General features: G+C 66.0%; 1 protein-coding gene and 1 long non-coding RNA gene across 2 annotated transcripts in view; one reads left to right on the forward strand and one right to left on the reverse strand.

Moving 5' to 3' along the window:
* LOC149913589 (lysine-specific demethylase 6B-like) overlaps positions 1-13,346 on the reverse strand; it is a 48,297-nt gene that overhangs the window by 12,281 nt on the left and 22,670 nt on the right. Inside the window, exons 4-7 of the mRNA XM_090129512.1 lie at positions 10,883-10,969; positions 8,070-8,337; positions 4,539-4,670; positions 1,499-1,591 (exon numbers count right to left, since the gene is read on the reverse strand). Coding sequence (XP_089985638.1) covers positions 1,499-1,591; positions 4,539-4,670; positions 8,070-8,337; positions 10,883-10,969 — 580 coding nt within the window. The remainder of the gene's footprint in view (positions 1-1,498; positions 1,592-4,538; positions 4,671-8,069; positions 8,338-10,882; positions 10,970-13,346) is intronic.
* On the forward strand, positions 6,001-6,621 carry LOC149913590 (uncharacterized). The gene is made up of 3 exons (XR_016461093.1): positions 6,001-6,044; positions 6,444-6,455; positions 6,556-6,621. It is a non-coding gene; the product is annotated as an uncharacterized LOC149913590 (long non-coding RNA).

The raw sequence follows: 13,346 nt of genomic DNA on the forward strand, positions 1-13,346 counted from the left end.
ACCCCATCTGACCCCATGTGACCCCATGTGACCCCACATGTCCCCATGTGACCCTACACGACCCCATACGTTCCCCTGTGACCCCATGTGACCCTATGTGACCCCACATGACCCCATATGACCCCATGTGACCCCATCTGACCCTACATGACCCCATGTCCCCGTGTGACCCCATGTGACCCTACGTGACCCCACATGTCCCCATATGACCCCATGTGACCCCACGTGACCCTATATGACCCCATGTGACCCTACATGACCCCACATGTCCCCACGTGACCCCACATGTCCCCCAATGCCCCCCCAATGTCCCCGCTGTCCCCTCACCTCTCAATGCCCCCCAATGTCCCCCCCTGTCCCCAATGTCCCCACCCACCCCTCAATGTCCCTCCTTGTCCCCCCACCCCCCATGTCCCCAATAATCCCATGCCCCCCCATGTCCCCAATGTCCCCAATGTCCCCTCTCTCCCCGATGTCCCCAATGTCTCTGCTGTCCCCCCACCCCCCAATGTCCCCCCATGTCCCCAAGGTCCCCAATGTCCCCTCTCCCCCCGATGTCCCCCCACCCCCCATGTCCCCAATGTCCCTAATGTCCCCTGTCCCTCCAATGTCCCCCCATGTCCCCAATGTCCCCGCTGTCCCCCCTCCCCCTGATGTCCCCCCAACCCCCAACGCCACCCCAATGTCCCCCAATGCCCCCCCATGTCCCCAATGTCCCCCCGATGTCCCCAATGTCCCCCCAATGCCCCCCCATGTCCCTCAATGTCCCTAATGTCCCCTCTCTCCCCAATGTCCCCAATGTCTCTGCTGTCCCCTCACCCCCCAATGTCCCCCCACCCCCCAATGTCCCCAATGTCCCCAATGTCCCCGCTGTCCCCCCACCCCCCAACGTCCCCAATGTCCCCCAATGCCCCCCCATGTCCCTCAATGCCCCCCCATGTCCCCAATGTTCCTAATGTCCCCTCTCTCCCCGATGTCCCCAATGTCTCTGCTGTCCCCCCACCCCCCAATGTCCCCCCATGTCCCCAATGTCCCTAATGTCCCCTGTCTCCCCAATGTCCCCCCATGTCCCCAATGTCCCCACTGTCCCCTCACCCCTTGATGTCCCCCCACCCCCCAACGCCCCCCCAATGTCCCCCAATGCCCCCCATGTCCCCAATGTCCCCGCTGTCCCCTCACCCCCCGATGTCCCCCCCCAACCCCCCTCCCATGTCCCCAATGTCCCCAATGTCCCCTTTCCCCCAATGTCCCCCAATGCCCCATGTCCCCAATGTCCCCCCGATGTCCCCAATGCCCCGCCATGTCCCCAATGTCCCCAATGTCCCCTTTCCCCCAATGTCCCCCACCCCCCAACACCCCCCCAATGTCCCCCAATGTCCCCAATGCCCCCCAATTTTCCCCCAATGTCCCCAATGTCCACTCACTCCCCGCTGTCCCCCCACCCCCCAACGCCCCCCCAGTGTCCCCAATGTCCCCAATGTCCCCAATGTCCCCCTACCTCCAGATGCAGCAGGTTCCACACTTGCTGCAGGGGGGGCAGCGTTTTGGTGCGGGGGGGGGCGGGACCCCCATGGAAACCCCACAGCTGGGCCTGGATTTGGGGTCGGGGGGGGGACACAGGACAGCACCGCGATGTCACCTCCGTGGGGACAGCAGTCACAGCGCCACCCACATCCGTCCCCACGGCCCCTCAATGTCCCCCTGTCCCCCCCACGGCCCCCCCTGTCCCCACATCCCCCCTATTTCCCCCCCCATGTCCCCCCCGATGTCCCCGTGTCCCCATCCCCGCATCCCCTCTCATGTCCCTCCACCCCCCCGATGTCCCCATGTCCCCCTCATGTCCCCAATGCCCCCCCAATGTCCCCCGATGTCCCCCACCCCCCAACATCCCCCACATGTCCCCTGATGTCCCCGTCCCCAATGTCCCCCTGTCCCCAATGTCCCCCCATCCCCCAATGTCCCCATGTCCCCCCGATGTCCCCATGTCCCCCTCATGTCCCCATTTCCCCCCCAATGTCCCCCAATGTCCCCATCCCCCGATGTCCCCCACCCCCCAACATCCCCACATGTCCCCTGATGTCCCTGTCCCCAATGTCCCCCTGTCCCCAATGTCCCCCCATGTCCCCCAATGTCCCCATGTCCCCCCGACGTCCCCATGTCCCCCTCATGTCCCCATTTCCCCCCCAATGTCCCCCTGATGTCCCCATCCCCAATGTCCCCCCATCCCCCAATGTCCCCATTTCCCCCCCAATGTCCCCCCGATGTCCCCATCCCCCCATGTCCCAACACCCCCAACATCCCCACGTGTCCCCTGATGTCCCCGTCCCCAATGTCCCCCTGTCCCCAATGCCCCCCCATGTCCCCCAATGTCCCCATGTCCCCCCGACGTCCCCATGTCCCCCTCATGTCCCCATTTCCCCCCCAATGTCCCCCTGATGTCCCCATCCCCAATGTCCCCCCATCCCCCAATGTCCCCATTTCCCCCCCAATGTCCCCCCGATGTCCCCATCCCCCCATGTCCCAACACCCCCAACATCCCCCACATGTCCCATGATGTCCCCGTCCCCAATGTCCCCCCATCCCCCAATGTCCCCCTGTCCCCCCGATGTCCCCATGTCCCCCTGATGTCCCCACATCCCCCTCATGTCCCCCCGATGTCCCCATGTCCCCCTCATGTCCCCATTTCCCCCCCATTTCCCCCCCAATGTCCCCATCCCCCGATGTCCCCCATCCCCAACATCCCCCACATGTCCCATGATGTCCCCGTCCCCAATGTCCCCCTGTCCCCAATGTCCCCCCATCCCCCAATGTCCCCATGTCCCCCCGATGTCCCCATTTCCCCCCCAATGTCCCCCCAATGTCCCCATCCCCCGATGTCCCCCACCCCCCAACATCCCCACATGTCCCCTGATGTCCCCATCCCCGATGTCCCCCTGTCCCCAATGCCCCCCCATGTCCCCCAATGTCCCCATGCCCCCCGATGTCCCCCTGTCCCCTAACCTCCCCCTGTCCCTCGATGTCCCCATGTCCCCATAATGTCCCCATCACCCCAATGCCCCCCTGTCCCCCCAATGTCCCCATCCCCAATGTCCCCCCACCCCCAACGTCCCCAGCACCCCCCCAATGTCCCCCTATCACCCCAATGTCCCCATGTCCCCCTGATGTCCCCAGCCCCAATGCCCCCCCCCAGTCCCCAGTGCCCCCACCTCCCCAATGCCCCCCTGTCCCCAATGGCCCCCCCACTCCCAGTGCCCCCCCCATCCCCATTGCCCCCCACCCCCAATGCCCCCCCATCCCCAACTCCCCCCCCACCCCCAGTGCCCCCCCCAAGTCCCCATTGCCCCCCACCCCCACTGCCCCCCCCACCCCGAATCCCCCCCCCAGTCCCCAGTGCCCCCCATCCCCATTCCCCCCCCCAGCCCCCACTGCCCCCTCCAGCCCCAATTCCCCCCCCACCCCCAGTGCCCCCCATCCCAGTGCCCCCTATCCCCAATGCCCACCAATCCCCAATGCCCCCCCCATCCCCATTACCCCCCATCCCCAACTCTCCCCCCAACCCCACTGCCCCCCCCAGCCCCCATTGCCCCCCCCCAATCCTCAATTCCCCCCCCCAGTGCCTCCCATCCCCATTGCTCCCCCATCCCCAACTCCCCCCCCCACCCCCCAATGCCCCCCCCAGCCCCCAGTGCCCCCCCACCCCCAGTGCCCCCCCACCCCAACTTCCCCCCCCACTCCCAGTGCCCCCCCCAGCCCCCATTGCCCCCCCATCCCCAACTCCCCCCCCATCCCCATTGCCCCCCACCCCCACTGCCCCCCCACAGCCCCCATTGCTCCCCCATCCCCAACTCCCCCCCCACCCCCAGTGCCCCCCCCATCCCCATTGCCCCCCACCCCCACTGCCCCCCCCAGCCCCCAGTGCCCCCCCACCCCAACTTCCCCCCAGTGCCCCCCCACCCCCAATGCCCCCCCCAGCCCCCAGTGCCCCCCCACCCCAACTTCCCCCCAGTGCCCCCCCACCCCCAATGCCCCCCCCAGCCCCCAGTGCCCCCCCACCCCAACTTCCCCCCAGTGCCCCCCCACCCCCAATGCCCCCCCCACCCCCAGTGCCCCCCCATCCCCAACTCCCCCCCCACCCCCAGTGCCCCCCCCACCAATGCCCCCCCCAGCCCCCAGTGCCCCCCCACCCCAACTCCCCCCCCATCCCCAATGCCCCCCCCAGCCCCATTGCCCCCCCACCCCCAGTGCCCCCCCAGCCCCCATTACCCCCCACCCCCAATGCCCCCCCCAGCCCCCAGTGCCCCCCCACCCCAACTTCCCCCCAGTGCCCCCCCACCCCCAGTGCCCCCCCATCCCCAACTCCGCCCCCCACCCCCACTGCCCCCCCCAGCCCCCAGTGCCCCCCCACCCCAACTTCCCCCCCCACCCCCAATGCCCCCCCCAGCCCCCAGTGCCCCCCCCACCCCAACTGCCCCCCCCAGCCCCAGTGCCCCCCCAGCCCCCACTGCCCCCCCCCACCCCCATTGCCCCCCCGCCCCCACCTGCTGCAGCCTGCCGATCCTGGCTGCCAGCTCCCCGCTGGCGCCGTCGCGATGGCCGTGCTGGTGGCCGTGCTGGTGGCCCTGGTGGCCGTGCTGGTGGCCCTGGTGGCCCTGGTGGCCGTACGGGTGGCCCTGCTGGCACCCACTGGTGTCCCACGGATGTCCCCATTGACACCCATTGACACCCATTCCTGTCCCCACTGACACCCACTGATGTCCCATTGTCACCCACTGACCCCCATTGACACCGACACCCATTGACACCCACTGACACCCATTCCTGTCCCCACTGACACCCACTGATGTCCCATTAATGCCCCATTGACACCCATTGACACCCATTGACACCCACTGACCCCATTGACATCCACTGACACCCATTCCTGACCCCACTGACACCCATTGACACCCACTGACCCCACTGACACCCATTCCTGACCCCACTGACACCCACTGATGTCCCATTGTCACCCATTGACACCCCGACACCCGCTGCTGTCCCATTGTCACCCATTGACACCCATTGACACCCACTGACACCCATTCCTGTCCCCACTGACACCCACTGACACCCACTGCCACCCATTCATGTTCCCATTGACACCCACTGACACCCACTGATACTCATTGCTGTCCCCACTGACACCCATTGACACCCATTCCTGTCCCCACTGACACCCACTGACACCCACTGATGTCCCATTAATGCCCCACTGACACCCACTGACACCCATTCATGTTCCCACTGACACCCATTGTCACCCACTGACACCCACTGACACCCATTCCTGTCCCCACTGACACCCACTGATGTCCCATTGCCACCCATTAACCCTCATTGACACCCACTGACACCCATTCCTGACCCCACTGACACCCAATGACACCCATTTGTGTCCCCACTGACACCCACTTACACCCACTGACACCCATTGATGCCCCACTGACACCCATTAACACCCATTTGTGTCCCCACTGACACCCACTGACACCCATTGACACCCACTGATGCCCCACTGACACCCATTAACACCCACTGATGCCCCACTGACACCCATTCCTGACCCCACTGACACCCACTGATGTCCCATTGCCACCCACTGACACCTACTGACACCCACTGACACCCATTCCTGTCCCCACTGACACCCACTGATGCCCCGCTGACACCCACTGACACCCACTGACACCCACTGACGCCCCATTGATGCCTCACTGATGTTGGTGCCCCCCTGACACCCCACATCTGCCCCATTCTCCCCCCCCCATTTCTCCCCCCACTCTCCCACCTGCTGTCCCTGCAGATGCCCGTGCTGGTGCCCATGTTGGTGCCCATGCAGATGCCCATGCTGGTACCCCACCAACCGCCATTCTCCCCCCATTTCTCCCCCACTCCTTCCCCATATCTCCCCCACCCCCTCCCCATTTTCCCCCCATCCTCCCCCCACTTCTCCCCCACTCTCCCACCTGCTGTCCCTGCAGATGCCCGTGCTGATGCCCGTGCTGGTGCCCATGTTGATGCCCCACCAACCCCCACCCCCTCCCCACTCTCCCCCCATCCTCCCTCCTTTCTCCCCACTCCCCCACCTGCTGTCCCTGCAGATGCCCATGTTGGTGCCCATGCTGATACCCCACCAACACCCACCCCCTCCCCACTCTCCCCCCCTTTCTCCCCCCACTCTCCCACCTGCTGTCCCTGCAGATGCCCATGCAGATGCCCATGGTGGTGCCCATGTTGATGCCCCACCAACCCCCATTCTCCCCCCATTTCTCCCCCACTCCTTCCCCATTTCTCCCCCACCCCCTCCCCACTCTCCCCCCATTTCTCCCCCCATTTCTCCCCCCATTTCTGCCCCCACTTCTCCCCCACTCTCCCACCTGCTGTCCCTGCAGATGCCCGTGCAGATGCCCATGTTGGTGCCCATGTTGGTGCCCATTCTGGTACCCCACCAACACCCACCCCCTCCCCACTCTGCCCCCCTTTCTCCCCCCACTCTCCCACCTGCTGTCCCTGCAGATGCCCATGTTGGTGCCCGTGCTGATGCCCATGTTGATGCCCATGCTGATACCCCACCAACCCCCACCCCCTCCCCACTTCTCCCCCACTCTCCCACCTGCTGTCCCTGCAGATGCCCATGCTGATGCCCATGTTGGTGCCCATGTTGGTGCCCATGCTGGTGCCCATGTTGATGCCCCACCAACCCCCATTTCTCCCCCCATTTCTCCCCCCACTTCTCCCCCACTCTCCCACCTGCTGTCCCTGCAGATGCCCGTGCTGATGCCCATGCAGATGCCCATGTTGATGCCCATGTTGATGCCCCACCAACCCCCATTCTCCCCCCATTTCTCCCCCACCCCCTCCCCATTTTCCCCCCATCCTCCCCCCACTTCTCCCCCACTCTCCCACCTGCTTTCCCTGCAGATGCCCGTGCTGATGCCCATGTTGGTGCCCATGCTGGTGCCCATGCTGGTACCCCACCAACCCCCACCCCCTCCCCATTTCTCCCCCCACTCTCCCACCTGCTGTCCCTGCAGCTGCCCGTGCTGATGCCCATGTTGGTGCCCATGTTGGTGCCCATGTTGGTGCTCATGTTGATGCCCATTCTGGTACCCCACCAACACCCACCCCCTCCCCACTCTCCCCCCTTTCTCCCCCCACTCTCCCACCTGCTGTCCCTGCAGCTGCCCGTGCTGATGCCCATGTTGGTGCCCATGCTGGTGCCCATGTTGGTGCCCCACCAACCCCCATTTCTCCCCCCGTTTCTCCCCCCACTTCTCCCCCACTCTCCCACCTGCTGTCCCTGCAGATGCCCGTGCTGATGCCCATGCTGGTGCCCATGCTGGTGCCCATGTTGGTGCCCATGCTGGTGCCCATGCTGGTGCCCATGTTGGTGCCCCACCAACCCCCATTCTCCCCCCATTTCTCCCCCCTTTCTCCCCCACTCTCCCACCTGCTGTCCCTGCAGATGCCCGTGCTGATGCCCATGTTGGTGCCCATGTTGGTGCCCATGCTGATGCCCATGCTGATACCCCACCAACCCCCCACCCCCTCCCCATTCTGCCCCCATTTCTCCCCCCTTTCTCCCCCACTCTCCCACCTGCTGTCCCTGCAGATGCCCATGCAGATGCCCATGTTGGTGCCCATGTTGGTGCCCATGTTGATGCCCATGTTGGTGCCCATGCAGATGCCCATGCTGGTACCCCACCAACCCCCACTCTCCCCCCATTTCTCCCCCCATTTCTCCCCCCACTTCTCCCCCACTCTCCCACCTGCTGTCCCTGCAGATGCCCATGCAGATGCCCATGTTGGTGCCCGTGCTGGTACCCCACCAACCCCCACCCCCTCCCCATTTCTCCCCCCATTTCTCCCCCACTCTCCCACCTGCTGTCCCTGCAGATGCCCGTGCTGATGCCCATGCTGGTGCCCATGCTGGTGCCCATGTTGGTGCCCATGCTGGTGCCCATGTTGATGCCCCACCAACCCCCATTTCTCCCCCCGTTTCTCCCCCCACTTCTCCCCCACTCTCCCACCTGCTGTCCCTGCAGATGCCCGTGCTGATGCCCATGCTGATGCCCATGCTGGTGCCCATGCTGGTGCCCGTGCTGGTGCCCGTGCTGGGGGTGCAGGCGGTGGTGGCGGCGGCAGCGCACGGCACAGCGGTAGCAGCGCAGCGCCTCCTCGTGGTCGTGCTCCGCCTCGTACAGCTGCCCCAGCTGCTCCCACAGCAGCGCCTGGCCCGGGTCCCGCAGCAGCGCCCGCACGCAGCCCTGCAGCCACTCCAAGCGGCCGGGGGGGGCGCTGTGCGGGCATCGGGGGGGGGAGGAAGGAAGGAAGGAAGGGGGTCAGGGGGGCTGAGAGGGGGATAATGGGGGGGGTGGGGGGCTGGGGGGGCTGAGAGGGGGATAATGGGGGGGATGGGGGGGAGATGGGGGGGGTGGGGGGCTGGGGGGGAGATGGGGGGAAATGGGGGGGCTGGGGGGGATGGGGGGGAGATGGGGGGCAGATGGGGGGCAGATGGGGGAGGATGGGGGTCAGGGGGGCTGAGAGGGGGATAATGGGGGGGATGGGGGGGAGATGGGGGGGGTGGGGGGCTGGGGGGGGAGATGGGGGGCAGATGGGGGGCAGATGGGGGAGGATGGGGGTCAGGGGGGGCTGAGAGGGGAGATGGGGGGGATGGGGGGCTGGGGGGGAGATGGGGGGCATGGGGGTCAGGGGGGGCTGAGAGGGGAGATGGGGGGGGGATGGGGGGCAGGGGGGGGAAGATGGGGGGAGATGGGGGGGAGATGGGGGAGGATGGGGGTCAGGGGGGGCTGAGAGGGGGATAATGGGGGGCTGGGGGGGCTGAGAGGGGAGATGGGGGGGGATGGGGGGGGAGGAAGGAAGGAAGGGGGTCAGGGGGGGCTGAGAGGGGGATAATGGGGGGGAAGGGGGGTCTGAGAGGGGAGGTGGGTGGGGACTGAGGGGGAGATGGGGGGGGGGATGGGGGGGAAGGGGGGCAGGGGGGGCTGAGAGGGGAGATGGGGGGGGTGGGGGGCTGGGGGGGCTGAGAGGGGGATAATGGGGGGGGGCTGGGGGGGGAAGGGGGTCAGGGGGGGCTGAGAGGGGGATAATGGGGGGGGGCTGGGGGGGGAAGGGGGTCAGGGGGGGCTGAGAGGGGGATAATGGGGGGGTGGGGGTCTGAGAGGGGAGATGGGGGAGGATGGGGGGGAGGAAGGAAGGAAGGGGGTCAGGGGGGGCTGAGAGGGGAGATGGGGGGTGGGGGGCTGGGGGGGGAGATGTGGGGGAGATGGGGGGGAGGTGGGGGGCAGGGGGGTCTGAGAGGGGAGATGGGGGGGGTGGGGGGAAATGGGGGGGGATGGGGGAGAGGAAGGAAGGAAGGAAGGGGGTCAGGGGGGGCTGAGAGGGGGATAATGGGGGGGGTGGGGGGGGAAGGGGGTCAGGGGGGGCTGAGAGGGGAGATGGGGGGGGGATGGGGGGCAGGGGGGGAAGATGGGGGGAGATGGGGGGGAGATGGGGGAGGATGGGGGTCAGGGGGGGCTGAGAGGGGAGATGGGGGGTGGGGGGAAATGGGGGGGGATGGGGGGAGGAAGGAAGGAAGGAAGGGGGTCAGGGGGGGCTGAGAGGGGAGATGGGGGGGATGGGGGGGAGATGGGGGGGATGGGGGGAAGGGGGGCAGGGGGGGCTGAGAGGGGGATAATGGGGGGGGTGGGGGGCTGGGGGGGGAGATGGGGGGAGATGGGGGGGATGGGGGGGAGATGGGGGGGAGATGGGGGGGCTGGGAGGGCTGAGAGGGGGATAATGGGGGGGGGATGGGGGGGGAAGGGGGTCAGGGGGGTCTGAGAGGGGAGATGGGGGGGTGGGGGGAGGAAGGAAGGAAGGGGGTCAGGGGGGGCTGAGAGGGGGATAATGGGGGGATGGGGGTCTGAGAGGGGAGATGGGGGGGAGGGGGGGAGGGGGGGGTCGGGGAGATGTAAGGGGGCAGATGGGGGGAGATGGGGGGGAAATGGGCAGCTGTGGGGCAGCTATGGGGCAGCTGTGGGGCAGCTATAGGGCAGCTATGGGGCAGCTGTGGGGCAGTTATGGGGCAGCTATGGGGCAGTTATGGGGCAGCTGTGGGGCAGTTATGGGGCAGCTATGGGGCAGTTATGGGGCAGCTGTGGGGCAGTTATGGGGCAGCTATGGGGCAGTTATGGGGCAGCTGTGGGGCAGTTATGGGGCAGCTATGGGGCAGCTGTGGGGCAGCTGTGGGGCAGTTATGGGGCAGTTATGGGGCAGCTGTGGGGCAGCTGTGGGGCAGCTATGGGTCAGCTGTGGGGCAGCTGTGGGGCAGCTATGAGGCAGTTATGGGGCAGCTATAGGGCAGCTATAGGGCAGTTATGGGGCAGCTGTGGGGCAGCTGTGGGGCAGTTATGGGGCAGCTATGGGGCAGTTATGGGGCAGCTATAGGGCAGCTATGGGGCAGCTATGGGGCAGCTGTGGGGCAGCTGTGGGGCAGTTATGGGGCAGCTATGGGGCAGCTATGGGGCAGTTATGGGGCAGCTGTGGGGCAGTTATGGGGCAGCTATGGGGCAGCTATGGGGCAGTTATGGGGCAGCTATAGGGCAGTTATGGGGCAGCTATAGGGCAGCTATGGGGCAGCTATGGGGCAGCTGTGGGGCAGCTGTGGGGCAGTTATGGGGCAGCTATGGGGCAGCTGTGGGGCAGCTATGGGGCAGCTATGGGGCAGTTATGGGGCAGCTGTGGGGCAGCTGTGGGGCAGCTGTGGGGCAGTTATGGGGCAGCTGTGGGGCAGCTGTGGGGCAGTTATGGGGCAGCTGTGGGGCAGCTGTGGGGCAGGACTCACGCAGGCTGAGCCGCAGCTTTGGAGGCGATGGCCCCGGGGGGGGGCGGCAGGTGGGGGGGCAGCTGCGGCGGCGCCAAACCTGAGCACCTGGGGGGGGGGGGGAAGATGTGGGACCCCCCCCCAGAATTTGGGGACCCCCCCCAAAATGAGCAGACTTTCCCCCCCCAGGGACCCCCCCCAAAATTTGGGCCCCCCCCCAGAACGTGGGACCCCCCCCCAAAATGAGCGGACCCCCCCCCAGGGACCCCCCCCAAAATTTGGGGACCCCCCCAGAATTTCGGGACCCCCCCCAAAATGACCAGCCCCCCCCCCACAGTGAACCCCCCCCAAGGACATGGCGGACCCCCCCCCAAATTTTGGGGACCCTCCCCAAAATGACCAGCCCCCCCCCAGGGACCCCCCCCCAAAATTTGGGGACCCCCCCCAGAACATGGGACCCCCCCCAAAATAGGGGACCCCCCTCTCCATGACCCCCCCCCAAGGATATGGTAGACCCCCCCCCAAAATTTGAGGACCCCCCCCAAAATGAGCAGACTTCCCCCCCCAGGGACCCCCCCCCAGAATTTGGGGACCCCCCCTCCATGACCCGCCCCCCAAGGATATGGCAGACCCCCCAAAAAATTTGGGGACCCCCCCAGAATTTGGGGACTCCCCCAAAATAGGGGACCCCCCCCTACAGTGAACTCCCCCCCAAAGATGTGGCAGACCCCCCCCCAAATTTGGGGACCCCCCCCAGAATGTGGGTCCCCCCCCTCAAAATGAGCGGACCCCCCCCCAGGGCCCCCCCCCCCAAATTTGGGGACCCCCCCCCAGAACGTGGGACCCCCCCCAAAATGAGTGGACCCCCCCTCCATGACCCCCCCCCAAGGATATGGCAGACCCCCCCCAAAATTTGGGGACCCCCCCCATCCCCCTATGGGTCCCTATGAGTCTCTATGGGTCCCTATGGGTCGCTATGGGTCCCTGTGTCCCCCTATGGGGTGCTATGGGTCCCTATGGGTCCCTATGGGTCTCTATGGGTCCCTATGGGTCCCCATGTCCCCCTATGGGGCGCTATGGGTCTCTATGGGTCCCCGTGTCCCTATGGGTCCCTATGGGTCCCTATGGGTCTCTATGGGTCCGTATGGGTCCCCATGTCCCCCTATGGGTCGTTATGGGTCGCTATGGGTCGCCGTCCCCCTATGGGTCTCTATGGGTCCCTATGGGTCCCCATGTCCCCCTATGGGTCCCTATGGGTCCCTGTCCACCTATGGGGCGCTATGGGTCGCTATGGGTCCCTATGTGTCCCTATGGGTCCCCGTGTCCCCCTATGGGTCCCTATGGGTCCCTATGGGTCCCTATGAGTCTCTATGGGTCCCTATGGGTCTCTATGGGTCCTCTATGGGTCCCCGTCCCCCTATGGGTCCCTATGGGTCCCTATGGGTCCCTATGGGTCCCTATGGGTCTCTATGGGTCCCTATGGGTCCCCATGTCCCCCTATGGCTCCCCATCCCCCATGGGTCTCTATGGGTCCCTATGTGTCCCTATGGGTCCCCGTGTCCCCCTATGGGTCCCTATGGGTCCCTATGGGTCCCTATGGGTCCCTATGGGTCTCTATGGGTCCCTATGGGTCCCCGTCCCCCTATGGGTCCCTATGGGTCCCTATGGATCCCTATGGGTGCCTATGGGTCTCTATGGGTCCCTATGGGTCCCCATGTCCCCCTATGGCTCCCCATCCCCCATGGGTCTCTATGGGTCCCTATGGGTCCCTATGGGTCCCCGTGTCCCCCTGTGGGGCACTATGGGTCTCTATGGGTCCCTATGGATCCGTATGGGTCCCTATGGGTCCCCATGCATCCCTATGGGTCCCCATGTGTCCCTATGGCTCCTAATCCCCCGTGGGTCCCTATGGGTCCCTATGGGTCCCTATGGATCCCCATGTCCCCCTATGGGTCCCCGTGTCCCCCTATGGGTCTCTATGGGTCCCTATGGGTCCCTATGGGTCTCTATGGGTCTCTATGGGTCCCCATGTCCCCCTATGTGTCCCTATGGGTCCCCGTGTCCCCCTATGGGTCTCTATGGGTCCCCATGTCCCCCTATGGGGCGCTATGGGTCTCTATGGGTCCCAATGTGTCCCTATGACTCCCCATCCCCCATGGGTCCGTATGGTCCCCGTCCTCCTATGGGTCCCTATGGGTCCCTATGGGTCTCTATGGGTCCCTATGGGTCCCCATGGGTCCCCGTGTCCCCCTATGGGTCCCTATGGGTCCCTATGGGTCCCCATGGGTCCCCGTGTCCCCCTATGGGTCCCTATGGGTCCCTATGGGTCTCTATGGGTCCCTATGGGCCCCTATGTGTCCCTATGGGTCCCCGTGTCCCCCTATGGGTCCCTATGGGTCCCTATGGGTCCCCATGCATCCCTATGGGTCCCCATGTGTTCCTATGGCTCCTAATCCCCCGTGGGTCTCTATGGGTCCATATGGGT

The sequence above is a fragment of the Phasianus colchicus genome, chromosome 36 (assembly GCF_987193195.1).
Source record: "Phasianus colchicus chromosome 36, bPhaCol1.hap1.1, whole genome shotgun sequence".
Classification (NCBI taxonomy): Eukaryota; Metazoa; Chordata; class Aves; order Galliformes; family Phasianidae; genus Phasianus; species Phasianus colchicus.